At 40.6% G+C, this 20574-nt stretch overlaps 1 protein-coding gene across 1 annotated transcript in view; it reads left to right on the top strand.

Annotated features, from left to right (window-relative positions):
* Nucleotides 1-200: 200 nt before the first annotated feature.
* The window catches only part of LOC124550638 (chymotrypsin-like), a 39320-nt gene continuing 18946 nt past the window's right edge, over nucleotides 201-20574 (top strand). The window contains exon 1 of the mRNA XM_047125361.1: nucleotides 201-291. Coding sequence (XP_046981317.1) covers nucleotides 216-291 — 76 coding nt within the window. The 5' untranslated portion in view covers nucleotides 201-215. The remainder of the gene's footprint in view (nucleotides 292-20574) is intronic.

Below are 20574 nucleotides of genomic sequence, written 5' to 3'. Positions count from 1 at the left end.
AATGGTTCTTTATCTCTAATAATTTCCAAGACAAGATGTTTTGAAATGACAGCTCGACTTTATGGACATCTCACTTGAACTGCACGATAGTGACACCGATTTCGTCACAAAGATACGACAGACACGTCAAGATCTGGTGATTTGATGAGACGCTATATAAGGCTCGGCGCTATGCCGAGAGACTACAATTAGCAGCGGGAACTGCACCAGGAGCAATGGCTGCACGCGTCCTATTCCTGTTGCTATCTGTTCTGCTGGTAGTTACGGCGAAGCCGAGTACTAGCAAATGGGGTGAGTGTTCCTCTGGTAAAGATTAAATTTCACAATGAAAAGCGTAAAAGGGCCAAAAATTTTACTATAAATTTTTGTAGCTTCTGCTGATATTGGAAAGAATTTATGCAGCATTTAATTTCTCTTATTGTTTCTGTTTAGTTTATAACATACTGATACGATTTCCTCTCCTATGTCAATCTCTTCATCGTAGATTACCGTTCATGCACAACATCCTCAATTATCAAATTCTTGTCGGGTTTCCCGGCGGATCAGACTGTCATATGGTATCAATATTTCAGCGGTCCACCTGGCCGCCATCATCAGGTGAGAAAATCTACGCTGCTCTCGCCTATAACTGATACCACTCGCAAATGACTGCGCCTTTATATACATCGGAAGTACAGCAACGCATGCGCTAGATACGTAGCGCACGCACTCAGTCATTCCTGCTGCCCCATGGCGGAAAGAGAGTTGCAACGCCTCCGGTGGTGAGTACTGTCGAAAACGATATAGCGTTACAAATGATTATTCATAGCCGGCCGATTCAGATGCCGTTGTTTCTTCATGTCTGATAAAACAGTACTCACCACCGGAGACGTTGCAACTCTCTTTCCGCCAGGGGGCAGCAGGAATGATTGAGCGCGTGCGCACTGTATCTAGGCCATGCGCTATTGTACTTCCGATGTATATAAAGGTGCAGTCATTTGCGAGTGGAATCAGTTACCGGGGAGAGCAGCATAGCTTTTCTCACCTGATGATGGCGGTTAGGTGGACCGCTGAAATATTGTGCCCAAATGACAGTCTGATCCGCCTGGAAACCCGACAAGAATTTGATATAGTAACACGCAGGGAAAGTCTACATAGTCACAACATCCTCCATTATTTGCTGAATATAGTTAATGGAGATTATGAGATTTCTTTAAGAAAACATAAACAATGTTGTTATTTCATATAGCTGTTTGCAATGAAACTGTTTGTTGCAGAACGAAGACTAATTTATAGTTCAAGGGTTATATGAAAGGATTATTTCAATAGTGGTACAAGTCCATTTTTGTTCATTTTGAGATACAGAGTCCTAAAGTTAAATGAGCGCTGAAAAATCTGTAGTTGAGATACCAGAATATTCAAGCATATGGCTTCTTGCTAGAGATGAACCTTTCTTTCTGTTTGTTTGGATCATTAACTTCAGAAGCATTATCGGCAGAAAAGTGGAGGTAATGTACTTGTACAACTATTGAAATAAGCCCTTCATATGTATGGCGTTTCTATATAAAAGACTGTCTTGCAATCTGTTTTCCTTTACTATTTTTGAATGGAGTTGTTTTCCATACTAATACTGAAGCTATTTCCTAATATCTTAGCATTTTCCTTGTCAACGCTTCCCTTAGTCAGTCTTTTCTACATATCCGTCTACACGACGAATCTGCAGAGAATTTTCACAATTCTTATCTGATCAATTCACTTTATTTTCTACATATTTCTGTACCAACAGTCATCTCCTTAGCCGATGTCACGGTCGTGCGCTTGTGATGCCGCTTTCTACTTGGGGGTGTGCTGGTACGAATACTCGTAGTGGAAAATTTTCAATGACAGTATTTGTTCTGCAGGCGGCAGACGGGTGGTAGGACGAAGACTCAGAGCACCAGTCTGCGTGAATATTCTGGATCACATCGCAAACCGCAATGCATTGATTCATGACGTGAGGCGTGCCATGGTGACCCATCCATCGGATGGCAACGTTTAGCTCTGTGGCCCCCTTCATGCTACTCCAAAGCAGTACTCTGTGTGATTGCACTATGTCTCGCCCTTTCTCTTCCCTTCATCCATAGCAATATTAATCCAACACTACACTGTACAAGCATCAGTCACGCTCATCCACACGTTAGAGATACACATTCGACACTTCATACCATACCAGCTCTGAGGAAGGCAACGCAAACCACCTCCGCTACGACCTCACCTAGAATGGATATGCAGACCTCCTGCCTCTCCTCCCCAACACTCATTCCCGTTTTGTAACACCACATCTCAATTCTCTTGTTTTCCATTTTCCCCACAGTTCATGACCCACATAATTCCTGTTCTCCTTTAGTTTCCTTCCAAGGTAGTGAAAACCTTTTGCTTCATCAACTGGGTGGTCCCGACTTCTCATTTTAGGTTTTTCGCTGTACCACGAACACCTTCCTCTTCATTTAGTTTACCCTCAATCCGTATTTTATGCTTATAAAACTGTTAATTCCATTCAACATGTGATGTATTTCTTCTTCACTTTTAAAGACAATAGTGAACTCTTAATGGTATCTTAAGAAGGCTATGATTTTTCATCTTAAATTTTAGTCCAACTTACAAACGATTCTTCCCTTTCATTTTTCGCTTTTTCATCACACAGGTTAAATGTGTAAGCGAGGCATACACCATACATACCTTCTTGTTATTGTTAGGTTTTCAATCCATAGACTGTTTTGATGCAACTCTTCTCACTGGTCTATCCTTGACAAGACTCCTCATTTACGAATAACTATCGCAACCTGGATCATTTTGAACCTTTTCACTGTATTCCTGTATGCCTTGGTCTCCCTCTACGTTTTTACTCCCCACATTTCCCTCTGTTACCAAAAATGATTTCGGTCCAAAACATGCTATTTCAACTGATTCCATTTTTAGATAAGTTCTTAAGTAAATTTCTTTTTTCCTCAAATCGATTTATTACATCCTCACTAGGTACTCATTCTTCCCATCTAACCTTTAGACCTCTTCTTAAAAGTTTATCGTCCACGTTTCGTTTCTGTACACTCCAAATAGATATATTCAGAAAAAGACTTACGAATATTTAAATTTATATTACATACTAACAAATTTCCCTTTATTAAGCCGATTTTCTTGGTCTTAAAATCACATTTCGAACCTTCTCTCGTCCACCATCAGTTATTTTACTGTTCAAATGGGAAAACAGCAAACGCTCCATTATCCGTGAGCGATTATCCGCGTTGTGGATTTGCCGCGCCCTATTTCTCCCTTTTCTTGTTTGTTGAGCTGCTGAAAGTTTTTCTTTTATCGAGGAGTGGGCCGCAGGTGAGAAATAATGTCAGGCTACTACAGGGGGTAGTAAACAATGTGCCGCTCGAACACCTCAAGCGCTGGACTACATTGTTGTGGTGAATACTGTAGTCGTGTGGTTTCTGTTAGTGGCAAACGACTTCTGAAAAGCAAAAACGTGTTAAACTTGAAGTAGTACACAAACTCGAAGAACGCAGTATCGATACGCGGAATGTGGCACTGATTTGCAATTTGGGTGAATTACGATCCGTGATATTCGTAAAAGCGACAAAATAATTCAATTTGCTAGCAGTTCTGACTGACCTAAAGCTTTTTCAGTGCGAAAGATTATGAAAATGTCTACATACGCAGAACTGTATAAATTTATTTTATTTATTTATTTACACGTCTAGTTCCATAGGACCAAATTGAGGAACAAATCTCCAAGGTCATGGAACTTGTCAGTACATGAAATCACAATATAAAAGTAATAACAGATAAAATAAAATGTTTATCAACCCAAAAAAAAGTCAAGCCGTAAGGTTAAGTAAACGCAATCCACAATATAACATAGGAATCAACTTAATTTTTCAAGGAAATCCTCAACAGAATGGAAGAAGTGACCTACGAGGAAACTCTTCAGTTTCGATTTGAAAGTGCTTGGATTACTGATAAGATTTTTGAATTCTTGTGGTAACTTACTGAAAATGGATGCAGCAGTATACTACATACCTTTCTGCACAAGAGTTAATGAAGTGCGACCGAAATGCAGACTGTATTTCTGCCTAGTAATAACTGAGTGAAAACTGCTAACTCTAGGGAATAAGCTGATATTGTTGACAAGAAACGACAGCAAAGAATATATATATATTGAGAGGTCAATGTCAGGATTCCCAGACTAGTGAACAGGGCTCGACAAGAGGCTCATGAACTTACACCACTTATTTCCCAAACTGAGCGTTTCTGAGCCAAATAAGTCCTTTGAGAATGGGAAGAGTTACCCCAAAATGTAATATTATACGACAAAAGCGAATGAAAATAAGCAAAGTAGACTAATATTCGTATCGAACGATTACTTGCTTCAGATACCATTCGAATAGTAAAAATAGTAGCATTAAGTCTTTGAACAAGACAGTTAACTGTCTATCTCAACACCTAGAAATATGAACTGCCGATTCTGTGAAATTAAAACGTCAGATTTTGTTTAATTGCATGTTAGAAACTATAAAAACCGAGTCTTACTGTGATTTAACTTTAGTTTACTTTCTACAAGCCATGAACTTTTGTCTTGAACTGCACTATTTGAAGCAGTCCCAACGTTGCACACGACATCCTTTACTACCACGACAGTGTCATCAGCAAACAGGAATACTTTAGAGTTACCTGTAATACTAGAAAGCATATCATTTATATAAATAAGGAACAGGAGTATACCAGATACTGATCCTTAGGGCACCCCCCATTTGCCCGCACCCCACTCAGACCCCACATCATTGCCATTCACAACACAGTGAATAATGACCTTTTGCTGTCTGTTGTCAGAGTAAGAGGTGGACCAATGGTAAGCTACTCGCCGTATTCCATAATGGTCCATCTTCTGGAGCAATATTTTGTGATCAACACAAAAGCATTGGTTAAATCAAAAAATTCACCTAGCGTTCTAAACCTTTTCTTTAATCTATCCAGTACCTCACAGGGAAAAGAGAATAAAGCATTTTCAGTTGTTAAACGGCATCCAAAGCCGAACTGTAATAGCAAATTATATGATAGAAAATGATCAATTATCCTCAATGCACAGTCTTTTTAACAACTTTAGCAAACACTGATGGCATAGAGATAGGTCTAAAATTGTCTACATGATTCCTTTCTCCCTTTTTAGAAAGTGGCTTTACTACTGATTACTTTAATCGTTCAGGAAACTGACCATTCTATAGAAAAAATTATAAATATGGCTAAGTACATGGCTAACATGAGCCGCACAGTAATTTTCTCCTAGGTACTCCATCATATTCACCAGAGTCCAGTGATTTAATTATTGACTCAATCTCCCCCTTGTCAATATCACAAAGAGGTATTTCAGACATCAATCGCAGAAAGACATTTTACAAGTGATTTATATGATTGCCTGGAAAATATAAGCTGTTATTTAGTTCACTAGCAATGCTCAGAAAATGATTGTCAAATACTGTACATGTATCTGACTTACCAGCAACAGATTTTTTTTTACTATGAACTGGTTTTATATCGTCGACCTTGTGCTGCTGGCCAGACACTTCCTTTACAACTGAACATCTGGTCTTAATTTTATCCTGTGTATATTCTATTTGCGTACCACATACTCTTTACCTTCCTAATAACATTCTTAAGCACCTTACACTACTGTCTGTAAGGGGTACTGTAGCTTGATTGTGGCTTCTTCTAACATTTTGAGATAATTCCCACTTTGTTCTACATGATAACCCTATCCCACTAGTCAGCCATCTGGGCTGCATTTTACTGCTAGTAGCCTGTTCATGTGGCCAAGACAGATACAAAGCCCACACTTACCACAGTAGTACAAGTTTATATGCCAACTAGCTCCGCAGATGACGAAGAGATTGATGAAATGTATGATGAGATAAAAGAAATTGTTCAGATAGTGAATGGAGACGAAAATTTAATAGTCATGGGGGACTGGAACTCGATAGTAGGAAAAGGAAGAAAAAGAAACGTAGTAGGCGAATATGGAATGGGGATAAGGAACGAAAGAGGAAGCCACCTGGAAGAATTTTATACAGAGCGTAACTTAATCGCCGGCCTGAGTGGCCAAGCGGTTCTAGACGCTACAGTCTGGAACCACGCGACCGCTACGGTCGCAGGTTCAAATCCTGCCTTGGGCATGGATGTGTGTGATGTCCTTAGGTTAGTTAAGTTTAAGTAGTTCTAGGGCACTGATGACCTCAGCAGTTAAGTCCCATAGTGCTCAGAGCCATTTGAACCATTTGCCATAACTTAATCATAGCTAACTTTTGGTTCAAGAATTATAAAAGAAGGCTGTATACATGGAAGAAGCCTGGAGATACTGGAAGGTTTCAGATTATATAATGGTAAGACAGAGACTCAGGAACCAGGTTTTAAATTGTAAGACATTTCCAGGGGCAGATGTGGACTATGAGCGCAATCTATTGGTTATGAACTGTAGATAAAAACTGAAGAAAGTGCAAATAGGAGAAAATCTGAGTAGATGTGACCTGGATAAACTGAAAGAATCAGAGGTCATAGAGAGCTTCAGGGAGAGCATTAGGGAGCGATTGACAAGAATGGGGGAAAGAAATACAGTAGAAGAAGAATGGGTAGCTTTGAGAGACGAAATAGTGAAGGCAGCAGAGGATAAAGTAGGTAAAAAACGAGGAATAACAGAAATACTTGGGTAACAGAAGAGATATTGAATTTAATTGATGAAAGGAGAAAATATAAAAATGCAGTAAATGCAGGCAAAAAGGAATACAAACGTCTCAAAAATGAGATCGACAGGAAGTGCAAAATGGCTAAGCAGATACGGCTAGAGGACAAATGTAAGGATGTAGAGGCGCATATCACTAGGGGTAAGATAGATACTGCCTACAGGAAAATTAAAGAGACCTTTGGAGAAAAGAGAACCACTTGCATGAATATCAAGAGATGGAATTCCAGTTCTAAGCAAAGAAGGGAAAGTTTAAAGGTGGGAGTATATATATATATATATATATATATATATATATATATATATATATATATACACTCCTGGAATCCATTGTCCCAGGAAGGGGAAACTTTATTGACACATTCCTGGGGTCAGATACATCACATGATCACACTGACAGAACCACAGGCACATAGACACAGGCAACAGAGCATGCACAATGTCGGCACTAGTACAGTGTATATCCACCTTTCGCAGCAATGCAGGCTGCTATTCTCCCATGGAGACGATCGTAGAGATGCTGGATGTAGTCCTGTGGAACGGCTTGCCATGCCATTTACACCTGGCGCCTCAGTTGGACCAGCGTTCGTGCTGGACGTGCAGACCGCGTGAGACGACGCTTCATCCAGTCCCAAACATGCTCAATGGGGGACAGATCCGGAGATCTTGCTGGCCAGGGTAGTTGACTTACACCTTCTAGAGCACGTTGGGTGGCACGGGATACACGCGGACGTGCATTGTCCTGTTGGAACAGCACGTTCCCTTGCCGGTCTAGGAATGGTAGAACGATGGGTTCGATGACGGTTTGGATGTACCGTGCACTATTCAGTGTCCCCTCGACGATCACCAGTGGTGTACGGCCAGTGTAGGAGATCGCTCCCCACACCATGATGCCAGGTGTTGGCCCTGTGTGCGTCGGTCATATGCAGTCCTGATTGTGGCGCTCATCTGCACGGCGCCAAACACGCATACGACCATCATTGGCACCAAGGCAGAAGCGACTCTCATCGCTGAAGACGACACGTCTCCATTCGTCCCTCCATTCACGCCTGTCGCGACACCACTGGAGGCGGGCTGCTCGATGTTGGGGCGTGAGCGGAAGACGGCCTAACGGTGTGCGGGACCGTAGCCCAGCTTCATGGAGACGGTTGCGAATGGTCCTCGCCGATACCCCAGGAGCAACAGTGTCCCTAATTTGCTGGGAAGTGGCGGTGCGGTCCCCTACGGCACTGCGTAGGATCCTACGGTCTTGGCGTGCATCCGTGCGTCGCTGCGGTCCGGTCCCAGGTCGACGGGCACGTGCACCTTCCGCCGACCACTGGCGACAACATCGATGTACTGTGGAGACCTCACGCCCCACGTGTTGAGCAATTCGGCGGTACGTCCACCCGGCCTCCCGCATGCCCACTATACGCCCTTGCTGAAAGTCCGTCAACTGCACATCCGGTTCACGTCCACGCTGTCGCGGCATGCTACCAGTGTTAAAGACTGCGATGGAGCTCCGTATGCCACGGCAAACTGGCTGACACTGACGGCGGCGGTGCACAAATGCTGCGCAGCTAGCGCCATTCGACGGCCAACACCGCGGTTCCTGGTGTGTCCGCTGTGCCGTGCGTGTGATCATTGCTTGTACAGCCCTCTCGCAGTGTCCGGAGCAAGTATGGTGGGTCTGACACACCGGTGTCAATGTGTTCTTTTTTCCATTTCCAGGAGTGTCTATATATATATATATATAGGGTCTATACAAGGGTGATGTACTTGAGGACAATATTATAGAAATGGAAGGAAATGCAGACGAAGATGAAATAGGAGTCGGGTACTGCGTGAAGAGTTTGACAGAGCACTGAAAGACCTAAGTCGAAACAAGGCCCTGGGAGTAGACTACATTCCATTAGGACAGCCTTGGGAGAGCCAGGCCTAACAACTCTACCATCTGTTGAGGAACTCTACCATCTGGTGGTATGAGACAGGCGAAATACCCTCAGACTTCGAGAAGAATATAATAATCCCAATCCCTAAGAAAGAAGGTGTTGACAGATGTGAAAATTACCGAACTATCAGTTTAATAAGCAACGAGTGCAAAATACTAACACGAATTCTTTACAGACGAATGGAAAAACTGGCAGAAGCCGACCTCGGGGAAGATCAGTTTGGATTCCGTAGAAATGTTGGAACACGTGAGGCAGCACTGACCCTACGACTTATCTTAGACATTAGATTAAGGAAAGGCAAACCTACGTATCTAGCATTTGTAGACGTAGAGAAAGCTTTTGACAATGTTGACTGGAATATTCTCTTTCAAATTCTGAAGGTGGCAGGGGTAAAATACAGGGAGCAAAAGGCTATTTACAATTTGTACAGAAACCAGATGCCAGTTATAAGAGTCGAGGGAAGCAGTGGTTGGGAAGGGAGTGAGACAGGGTTGTAGTCTCTCCCCGATGTTATTCGATCTGTATATTGAGCAAGCAGTGAAGGAAACAAAAGAAACATTCGGAGTAGGTATTGAAATCCATGAGAAGAAATAAAAACTTTGAGGTTCGCCGATGACATTGTAATTCTGTCAGAGGCAGCAAAGGACCTGGAAGAGCAGCTGAACGGAATGGACAGTGTCTTGAAAGGAGGATATAAGATCATCAACAAAAGAAAAACGAGGATAATGGACTGTAGCGCCCAGAACCCCACGGCCACTCCGGCCGGCTCAAATTAAATCGGGTGATGCTGCGGGAATTAGATTAGAAAAGAGACCCCTAAAGTAGTAAAGGGGTTTTGCTATTTGGGGGCAAAATAACTGATGATGGTCGAAGTAGAGAGGATATAAAATGTAGACTGGAAATGGCAAGGAAAGCGTTTCTGAAGAAGAGAAATTTGTTAACATATAGTATAGATTTAAGTGTCATGAAGTCGTTTCTGAAAGTATTTGTATGGAGTATAGCCATGTATGGAAGTGAAACGTGGACGGTACATAGTTTAGACAAGAAGTGAATAGAAGCTTTCGAAATATGGTGCTACAGAAGAATGCTGAAGATTAGATGTGTAGATCACATAACTAACAAGAAGGTATTGAATAGAATGGGAGAGACGAGATATTTGTGGCACGGCTTGACTAGAAGAAGGTATAGGTTGGTAGGGCATATTCTGAGGCATCAAGGGAACACCAACTTGGTGTTGGAGGGCAGCGTGGAGGGTAAAAATCGTAAAGGGAGATCAAGAGATGAATAAACTAAACAGATTCAGAAGGATGTAGGTTGCTGTAGGTACTGGGAGATGAAGAAGCTTGCACAGGATAGAGCAGCATGGAGAGCATCAACAAACCAGTCTCTGGACTGAAGACCACAACAACAACAACAACAACAACCCTGTTTAGAATGTTCCAATGGAAAGCAACTCTCAAAGAGCATGAGAAATGTGTTAAGAGAAGCATTACATTTTTCATCTATGTTATCGGCACTATAAACATCCTACCACTCTTGTTGCTTAACAAGGTTTAAAAAACATTGGGTTATCTTTGCTACAGAGTTTGTAATTATATGTAAAATTTGTTTGAGTTCAAAAGCCTCTTAATGTTACAATTTGTGTATCATTGTCTGAAAGGCCATTCACCCCTTCACTAACAGTATGCCCATTCAGTAATGAACAATGTATAAAAATATTGTCTATAACTGAGCTACTGTTCCCCTGCACCCTGGTTGTGAAAACACGGCGTGCATGAGATCATATGAGTTTAGGACATCAACCAACATTCTTTTCATGTACAAACACATACAAAATTAATATTGAAGTCACCACATATAACTAACTTTTTGTACTTCCTATAGAGTGACGAAGAGCCCTCACTAGCTTCAGCAGAAATGCTCTGAAGTTAGAGGTAGGGGACCTGTAAACAACAACAATCAGAAGTCGCTCTAAATTCTACTGTCGCTGCACAACATTCAAATATCTGTTCAGTGCTGTGCCGTGATACGTCTACAGACTCAAATGGAATACTGTTCTTTACATACGTGGCCACTTCCCCAGTCCACAAGTAACTTCTTGAAAAACAGCCTGCTAATCTGTATTCTGGTAAAGGAAGCCTCTGAATTTTCAAATTATTTAAGTGGTACTCTGATATACCAATAAGGTCAGAGTCAATATCTGCAAGCAGTTCATTAACTTCATTTCTAATATCTTTTGTATTTTGATGAAATATGCTAATTCTTTCTCTACTTTGTTGCCTGACCTCCGCTGAAGGCGATTCCTTTGTTAGAGGGACTTCCTATAATCAGGTATATCAGCTGACTTCAGTTCAGAAAGGTTCAACTACTACAAGAATTTTTCCATGAGTGATCCCACTACCATCCAATTTGAGATACCTACAAGTTTTGCCAGCCTCCCTTTGCAATATTTACTTAGGTGCAGGCCATGCCCAGTGAAATCCGATGTATCGATGTACTTAACTGGCACCACTGCAGTGTGGGGCATGGCCTGTGCCATCAGTGACTTCTCCAGCCCCGTTTTAACACGTCTAACAGCAGCATTAACGTGAGGCCGATCCTGATGCTGAAACAGTTGCACGAAGTGCATGTTAGTGCCACCAATTTGAGTAGCTGTTTTTACCAGGTCTCCACCTACATCATATTCCCCATCCCTATCACGACTATTCCCTGCTTCAGCGACACTCATTACCTGATTCTCTTTCGTAAAATTCCTGCACAACTCCCCTATGCTGTCAGTCACCTGACCCAATCCTCACTAGGCTTCACAATGCTGGTGACCTCATATTCACTCCTGAACGCTGCAACTTCTGGCCTACACCTATACCTTGTGAACTACCTAGCAACAGAACCTTCTTCTTTCTGTTAGACTTTGAAGCTAACTTAGGTTTCCTAACTGCTGAGCGCTGCTGCGTGTTTCCTACACCTACAGCTGCAAGAGGCTTCTCTTCACTCAACTCTGACAGGTGTAAAATCTATTGCATATTTGTAAAATACAACTGTCTGAATACCTCCTCCTCTTAGCTGCGTTCTTGCATACTGCTATTTCTCATTCCCCAGCACCCTTCACCCTCCTCAACTTATCTAGTTCGTCCTTTGGGTATTGTAACTGTACCTAAAGGGCACAGATCTTACGCTCCTACTCCTCTACCAAATTATTTCCGCCTCAAATCCTACACTCCCAGGAGAGTACCTAGCTAAAATGCCCACTAGATTCCTCACTGGAGTCCCCCAATGGAAATACTTTCAACAAATCCCACACAGTAACCCCCTACTCACAAACCTACGACAAATCCCACACTTCTCATTCATGATAAAGTTTTACAGTTACTGGAAAAAGTAAACGTCTACATTACCTAAGTTTAATTTCATCAGCAGAACTATTTAAAGAACTAACAATAGTGGTCTCGAAATTCTCTCTCTACTAAGAAAGCAACAAATTTGATTTATATCACTAAACCACAACTAATACCAATAGCTTCAAAACTTCACACAATATTCTTAGCTAAAACCAAAAATGGCAGCTGAAAACCACCACACCAAATTTACTGAACGACTTCAACGCACACACAACCCTAAAAAAGCACCGTGAGCTAATGTTTCCAAAAGATTATTAAACCGTTATTTCGCCACAAACAGCATTAGACACCGTTGAAGATTACTAAATTTAATAATTGTGTAACAGTGCACAAACAATTTTGTCAGAACTTAACTTAAGAACTGTTACAGCTGCAACTGCACGCAGCGAAATTTAAACACACTGTTAGTATTTGGATGAACGAGTAAAAACTACTAAATTTAATATTCGAATACAGTGCACAAACAACTTTGACAGTACGTATCTTTATAGCCGCTACAGCTAAGCCGTGTCGGAATGGTTTCGGCAGAAAAGAGCAGAAATCACCCAAATATCACGCCCAATATTCGCCTAATAGGCCCAGTTTTTCTTCAAAATCTTGCGGACTGTATGAGATTTTAACGCTTCTTCCGGCTGACTAACAAGATTTAAAGAGCGTCATGGTATCTCTGAGATTGTCGTCCAAGGAGAAAAGTGAAGAGCAGATAATAACTTTGCGACACTTCACTACAATAAAGCTTTCTAGAATTGATGCATTTTGGAGACACCTTTGATGCAGTGTATGAGTTAAACTGTATACTTCCGTAACACGCAATCATAGCTACAAAAAGCCCAAAATATGACATGCTTCCTTCGTAAGGCCTAAGGCTAACATGGTGGAAGCTGGATTTGACAGACTTGCTCTACCACTACACATACTAGGAGCAGTAACGTCTTTGGACATGATTCTATTCAGAAGAATGTTCGATCTCTGATCCTGGATAAAAATTGGATGTTTGCATGAAAAGTAAAATCGAGCATTAAAGAAACTATAAATTCTGTGTATTATTTATCAGAATACGTATATGTATCTTCTATTCGCCTAATAGGCATGAGACTTAGGCTGGCGCTGATCAAAGCTACAGTTTAAGGTCACTTGGCACTGACTATTGAACGACGTTTCTACCCATCAGTTTCAAGGCGAGACAGATCTTAAAATCAAGTGAACAACGTCATTTCCCTGTAGAAATTGCCTGCATTATTTACCAATAAACTCGTCTAAGTTTGGCTGAAACCAAACCACAACCTGCGTGATTTCGATAATTGGAGTACAGTATTTGTGGTAATGCGAGCCTGCCTCACTGGAATCCGCAAAACGTCATTAGTGCAAACTTTCCAGAACGTTGACTGTACACATGTATACAGCAGCACTCTCTGGTATGCAACATTGGCACAAAGCACCCTCTGTCACGTTACATAGGTACAAATCGTCTTTGAACCTGTAAAGTTGGTACGAAACACTCTTTACAGGGCACCTTCAATCACAAAAATTTGGTGTAAAACACCCTCTGGATCCAAAATTTCCTAAGAAACACCCTCCATCATGTCACACTGATACAAAGCAACCTCCACCATACAACATTGTTACTAGATACATTCCATCATATAATGATCGTACAAAGAGACCGTAACTAAATCACTTAGGTAAAATCCATACCCACCTTGTCACATTTGTACAAAGGACCCTCTGTCAAGCAGCATTGGTATGACGCACTTTCTGCTGTGTAGCACTGGTACAAAGTGCCACCTGAAATGCAACTTTGAGACAAAGAACCCTCACGACAACATATTCGTATGATACAACCTCTACCACAGAACACTGGCATGAAGCAGGACAATATTAAGAAGCACCCTCTGTCATATTGGTATGAAGCATTCACCACTATATCCAAACGGTGGAAAGCAGTTCGCCGTATAACATTAGTACAAAGCATCCACTGGCATATAAAAATGGGATGAAGCACCCTCCAAAACACAACATTCGTAAGTAGCACCACTTGCCACTCAACATTGGTAGTGATTAACCTACGCCACATAATACTGCTACAAAGAGTTTTCCACCTCCTCACATTTTTAGGAAGTACCCTAGATCACATGGGCACAAAGCCATCTCCATGATGCAACACTGGTATGAAACATACTCAGCTGTGTAATGTTGGTTTGAAGTACACTCTACCACACAACATTAGCATGAATCATCCTCCATCTCATAACATAGGTATAAAGCAAACTTAGGCACATAACATTGGACCGAAGCACCCTATTCCACATCATGTTGTCACATTGGAACAAAGCTTCGATCACGTAACATTAGTAGGAATAACCCTCTCCCACATAAACTGGTACGAAGCACCCTCCAAATTTCACTTTGTGACAAAGCAATCTTTACCGTTTAACGTTGCTAAAAAGTACAATCCGCCAAGCGAGACTGGGACGAAGCACCCTCTGCCATTTAACATTGATACAAAGCGCTCCCCACAATGTCAGGTTGCTACAAAACGCCCTAGCCACATGACATTGTCACAAAGCAACGCCCACTACTTCACACTGGTACGATTCACCCTCTACCAAGTCACAATGGTACAAAGAGGCCACCGCAATGTCACACTGATAAGAAGCACCCTCGACCACCTTACACTGTTACGAAGCAGCCTCCAATACACGAAACTGGTACGAAGCCCCCCTCCTCCCAAGTAACTTTGGCACAGAGCATCCTCCACAGTGCAACATACCCATCGCCGTGTAACATTATATTGAAGATCAAGAGAAATCAAAACGCAGCTGAATTCATGCAAAGTTCATTTGCTTTGCGATATTACAGCTAACCTCATTCTCGTTTATTTCAGTAAATTAAAAGAGATAAAGTTCTAAGACTGAGTTAAATCTGAAGGCAATTGAAGATTTAGGCTAATTTTCAAAACATACAATGTTTCACTCCTACTACAGTGCCTTTTAGCACTCGCACTCAAGGTGTTTGTGTCAAAAAAAGACCCAGTTTTACGCTTATTAGTCAGCTTTACACAACGCAAGATGTTCAACTTAGTGCCACAGGAGATAGTAGCCTCAAAGTGGCATGCAATCAAGAAAGGATGTTAACGCTAGCAATATGAAGTCAGTTTCCACAATGCGCATTAGTAAGGACAGGGCCTAAAAAATAAAAATAATGCGTCAGTCGTTGTGGACTTATACCAACAACATAGATTTTAAAGAGGTACCGATGTTTTAGCAGGGTACAGAACATGAAAATATGTTGTACCACATTCTTGGCAACATCAACACGCTTTCGGTAAGATGTAATACCAAAGGGGGAGGAGCTACTTTATGCCCACGCTACAGAGATATAAAAAACGCAGATTCCGTTAACTGTTGTTAACTTTCGCTCACAACATACTTTTTAAAGAGAACTGATTTGAAAGAAAGTTCCTGGAACCTGAAAATATCGAATGTGATGTTCACTGCAGAAACTGATATGCACTACTAACAAGGGAGTCATCAGACCTATGAACCACGGATTTTGGTAAATCTGAGGTATGTCGTAGGAAAAGTTATCCTGAGTACCTGGCTAGCAGCTTTTAATGCGATGACTCCTAGTTTCCGAGAAAATTGGTTCTGAAGTTTTAGGCGTACCTTTTATAACCGCAACGTTAGTACCTTTTCGGGCACGCGGTAATACTGCAGCGGTTAAGGCTTACGACCATCACGCTGGCGCTACAGATCCAAATCCTCCCCAAGTATTCATCTGTTTCTTTTTTTTTATTTCATCATACAGAGTATCACTAAATATTATATGTTATGCAAAATTATTCAAAAACAGTCATATTCGCTTTAGTAATTTCACTAACAAATCAATCATTACAGCAAACTTTGTTAAAATGTGGATTCCGTTGGTGGTTCTCAACTAGAATTCCAAGTATTTGAACAATGGTCTCTCGATTCGTGGGGAGGACAGAGTTATCAGACGGTATGCAATCGAATCTTTGTAGAGGAAAGAAAGTCATCCATCTGCACTGTAGACACTATCTCATCTAAATAATTCCACTTTGTTAAGACTTTGATTTATATTTTCACGTAAAAATTTCAACGTTCTCCCTGTTTGATAAAGAGTAATAGAGAAGTCGCTTCGAGGAGAAATAATAACAAATAAAATCCTTAATTCTGTCTCAATTTAGTGCACCTGTTTTCCAAGGAATATTCAAATATGCATGGTTTGCATTGAAGTTGATTCAAGAAGTAACAATCTTTTTGAATTTAAAGGAATACGATCTCAGCTCTGACAAATCGGAGTACCTGCAAGGTAGTTGCTTTCGTTCACTGAGAATTGTGTTCTACGAATTTTTGTTCCGGTTGCTTCTACGACAACACCCATCAGGATTTTCGCTCTAGAACAGCAGGTGAATTACTGCACCAAAAATGACTATTTTGCATGGAATATACTGTTTGATGGTATTCTGTACAATGAAACTGAAAAAAACAGAAGTTAGACAGGTATGGTTTGAATCAAAACGTTAGCGTGATAACCAGGCACATTACCCACTGCCATTCTTCCGCGTGGTCGTAACATGAATAACATACAGGTATAGGAGGTACGCGTAAAATATCAACATCGATTTTCTCTGAAACTAGGCGCCATCGCATGAAAAGTCTCTAGACGTGTATTCACGGCAACATCTTCTACAACGTACCTAAGATTAATGAAAATCTGTGGTTAACGGGTCTGATGGTCCCCTTGATACTGGTAGATGTCACTTTCCCCAATGAATGTAATATTCAATATTTTCGGATTCTGTGATGAACAGGTCTGGTGGCCCCCTGTAAGACTTAAATTTTTGCATTATGTTTTACTGAAATATGTGAAACATTTATGGAACTAGATAGAACAATTCACTAAAAAACAATAAATAGATATTTCAAAATTATAAAATAGAAAGCAACTGACAACATTGCAATATTTTCAAAAGTTTGGCATAAAGTACAAGTTCCGCCCCGCACCCCTTCCCCCACATGGTATTGTGAGGGTTGATGCTATAACAACACATTTTGTAGATTAACATGGTCTCAAAGTCTTCAGATATTGATTTCACTTTAAAAACGATAAAATTCGGAGATAATTTTATTTAACGAACAAACTCAACAAATATGGCATCATTAAGCCATTTATTTGAAAGTCCTTTTTCTGACAAATACTTTTCTATATGATAGAGGATTTAGCTCACTTTTCGAGGTCATTCAGTGCTCAGTAGGAGTGTGTATTTAGGACAGAAGGTATCATCTGCAAAATTTTCACACATTAGAATCTTACAAATGAACTCTAAAACACTGTAAATAATTGTGAAACATACTGGAAGATACATAGTAATTAAAAGCAAAAGTATGACATGTCTTCATTAAGAAATTAGCTTAACTATTTAACTAATGGTTACCAGATCGTCCACATTTTGAAACAAACTTAAACTTTTGTGGCTGAACCTCGGAGAAATCGTTGAAGAGTCCATTTTGTGGCTGTTGTGCAATTGGGTTCAAAACAAATTTCCTGGGTTCCTTTTAGGTGGGTTAGATACATCGACTTTCTGATAAAATTCGTGAGGCCTCTTAATGGATGCACTCACAGAGACACTGCTAATGATTACATATCTACTTAGCTCCACTATCTTTATAATTTGCTAACACATTTCCTGGACATTTATTCATTTACTTGAGCACAAAACAAAAGAAACTGTTACGGCACTGCTGTAGTAACTTATATATGGTGCCTTAGGAACATATTCACTGTCCTCAACAGTATCACAGTACTTTATAGTGACTAGTGTGTCGCACGCTTCTCACACTGACGTGACGTTCGCCTGTGCTAGAGCTGCTACGCGTTCAGCTTGTGTTTCTGCTGAAGCACAGCTAACTTCAGTACCGACCAGTATACAGAATTCTCGCCAGCTAGCATGAACCACGCACTTCTTTGAGTATAAATTAATATTTGATTAATCCCAAAGTACATCATGACATTACTTATGTGAATTTAATTTGAAGTCATCTAAGGCTTCCTTTTCATTAACATTTTTATTTATTTTATTCTTGTAGTGTTAAACTTTCCCTTTCTCTTTTTATACAATCTAAGACAAAAAAAGGCCGCACCAAGAAACAATTATCCGAATTGGACGGAAATCGGTTAGTGTGATCCACATGTACAGACAAAAAGATTACAATTTCAGAAAAATTTGATGATTTATTCACGAGAAAGAGCTTCACAAGTTGAGCAAGTTGGTACTTTTTCAGGATAAACAAGGCACAGAATACTAGGCCATTACTTGTTTTAAACCTCATGCTGGTCTGGAGCATGTGACAGAGGATTTAGCATCGCTTTGCAAAGACTATGACAAGGTTGACACCAGGATTATAGTGGGTGGGCCAAGTACAACAATTGGCAGTAATCTTTGGTGCAGTATACAGAGTGACATTGCAAAGATTGTGTTGTGTCTAGACACGACAGCCTAGACACAATGAGAGGAAGCCGAAAGGTACGCGCTACGCTCACGCAGATGGGCGTGAGGTCTGAAACAGGATACGTAATGAATGTTATAAAGAAAAGTACGTAGCTTCTGGATTACTTAACTTTAATCCATCCTTTTGGTACATCTGGAGATTGTGGCGATACAAGTGAGACTTTTTAGATACATGCAATGTTACTAATGGCGCCTTGCTAGGTCGTAGCCATTGACTTAACTGAAGGCTATTCTAACTATCTGCTCTGCAATTGAGCGAGGCTTCGTCAGTGTGCATCGCTAGCTACGTCGTCCGTACAACTGGGGCGAGTGCTAGTCCGTATCTCGACACCTGCCTTGTGGTGGCGCTCGGTCTGCGATCACACAGTGGCGACACGCGGGTCCGACATGTACTAATGGACCGCGGCCGATTTAAAACTACCACCTAGCAAGTGTGGTGTCTGGCGGTGACACCACAGATTGCATGGTCATAGAGACATACGAATAATGAGTCTGCATCTGCTCTCACTGCCATGAGCGTTCTCATTTGAACTCTTCTATCCGCAGAGTTAATTTGTAGTTGAAATGGCTACATGTGTCAGACAAGGGGCAGTTCTTGTAGATCGTCTCATTAGATGGGGTTATACTAGGAATGGCCTTCAGGTCATCAGGAAAGGGATAGGTAAATTGGCTGGGCTAGTAGCAGAAAATTTAGTTGGGGGGAGGATGATACTGTCATAAGTAATAAAATACCATGATTACAGATTTCAGAACTGCATCTTTTTAGGGTAAGGAAACCATGTTAATAGAGGCTAGGATTGAAAAAAACCTTCACTTTGAGAAAGAAAGCAAAGAATAAATTCTAGATTATTACTTGAGCACAAACATATATTAATTAAAAATTTACAGCAATCAGCAGGAATTTTATTTCCACCTTGTTTTAACTCAGCCAATGTGAAATGTCACCCACTTTATTGCATGAAAATATTCAAGGGTTAAGAAGTAAATTTAATGAACTGCCTACCTGTGTCGATAAATTAGAATCATCAAACCAAGTTGACATAATGAGTCTGTCTGCATGTCATGTGACCACTGGTACAGATGTGTTAGGCGTTACAGGATTTAGGCTAGAATCCCAGTTTTTTAGATAAGAAATGGAGAAAGGAGCAATTGCCATAATCTTCAGAAATTATCGTAATTGAAGAACACAGACATTCATAAACTTTGCCTAGAGCAGCAGCTGGATGCTTGTACAACAAAAGTAGAATTTCATAATAAGTCCTGCTTAATAGTAAATGTATACTGAGCACCTGTAGTGAACTTTAATCTGTCCACGAATTACCATGAAGTTCTACTGGTCAAAAAACTGAGAAATAGTGTTTTCTGGGGACTTTAATACAGATTTTCTTAAAAGCTCTACCGGCAAGAATTTATCAGAGTCAGTAACAATAACATAAAACTTAACTCCTATGGTAAACTTCCTAACTAGACAAGGTAATTACTCACAAATACCCAAGGATAACACCTGTATAGATAGATCTAATCAGCAAAATTATATTTCTGAGCTAATAGTCAATGGGCTCTCAAACCATAACATGCATGTCCTCTCTTAAATGTTAATACAAACAGGATACAAAATCTGCTACATCTGAATTCAAGAGGGTAGCCAATATGTCAAAAATTGATTACTTTAGGACACACAGGAAAGACAGGAACTGCAGTAATGTTTAAAGAGCTCATGGGACAAATGATAAATACAACACTTTTATTGATAATAAATTACTTACCTTATTTGAATACTTAGAATTATTAATGAAAATTTCGTGGACATTAATAAACGGTTCCTAGCCAGTTCTTTGTGACTGAACTTTGAAAAAATTCTCTACATGCAGTGCAAAACTTGCATACGCTTTCCCAGCAGTATATTTCGTGCTCTTAACTCAAGAACATCCTACAGTGGCCTAATTGGACTACTAGGGATAT

Source organism: Schistocerca americana, chromosome 9 (assembly GCF_021461395.2).
Source record: "Schistocerca americana isolate TAMUIC-IGC-003095 chromosome 9, iqSchAmer2.1, whole genome shotgun sequence".
Classification (NCBI taxonomy): Eukaryota; Metazoa; Arthropoda; class Insecta; order Orthoptera; family Acrididae; genus Schistocerca; species Schistocerca americana.
The sequence above is the reverse complement of the archived record's forward strand: the minus strand, read 5'-3'. Positions and strand labels throughout refer to the sequence as shown.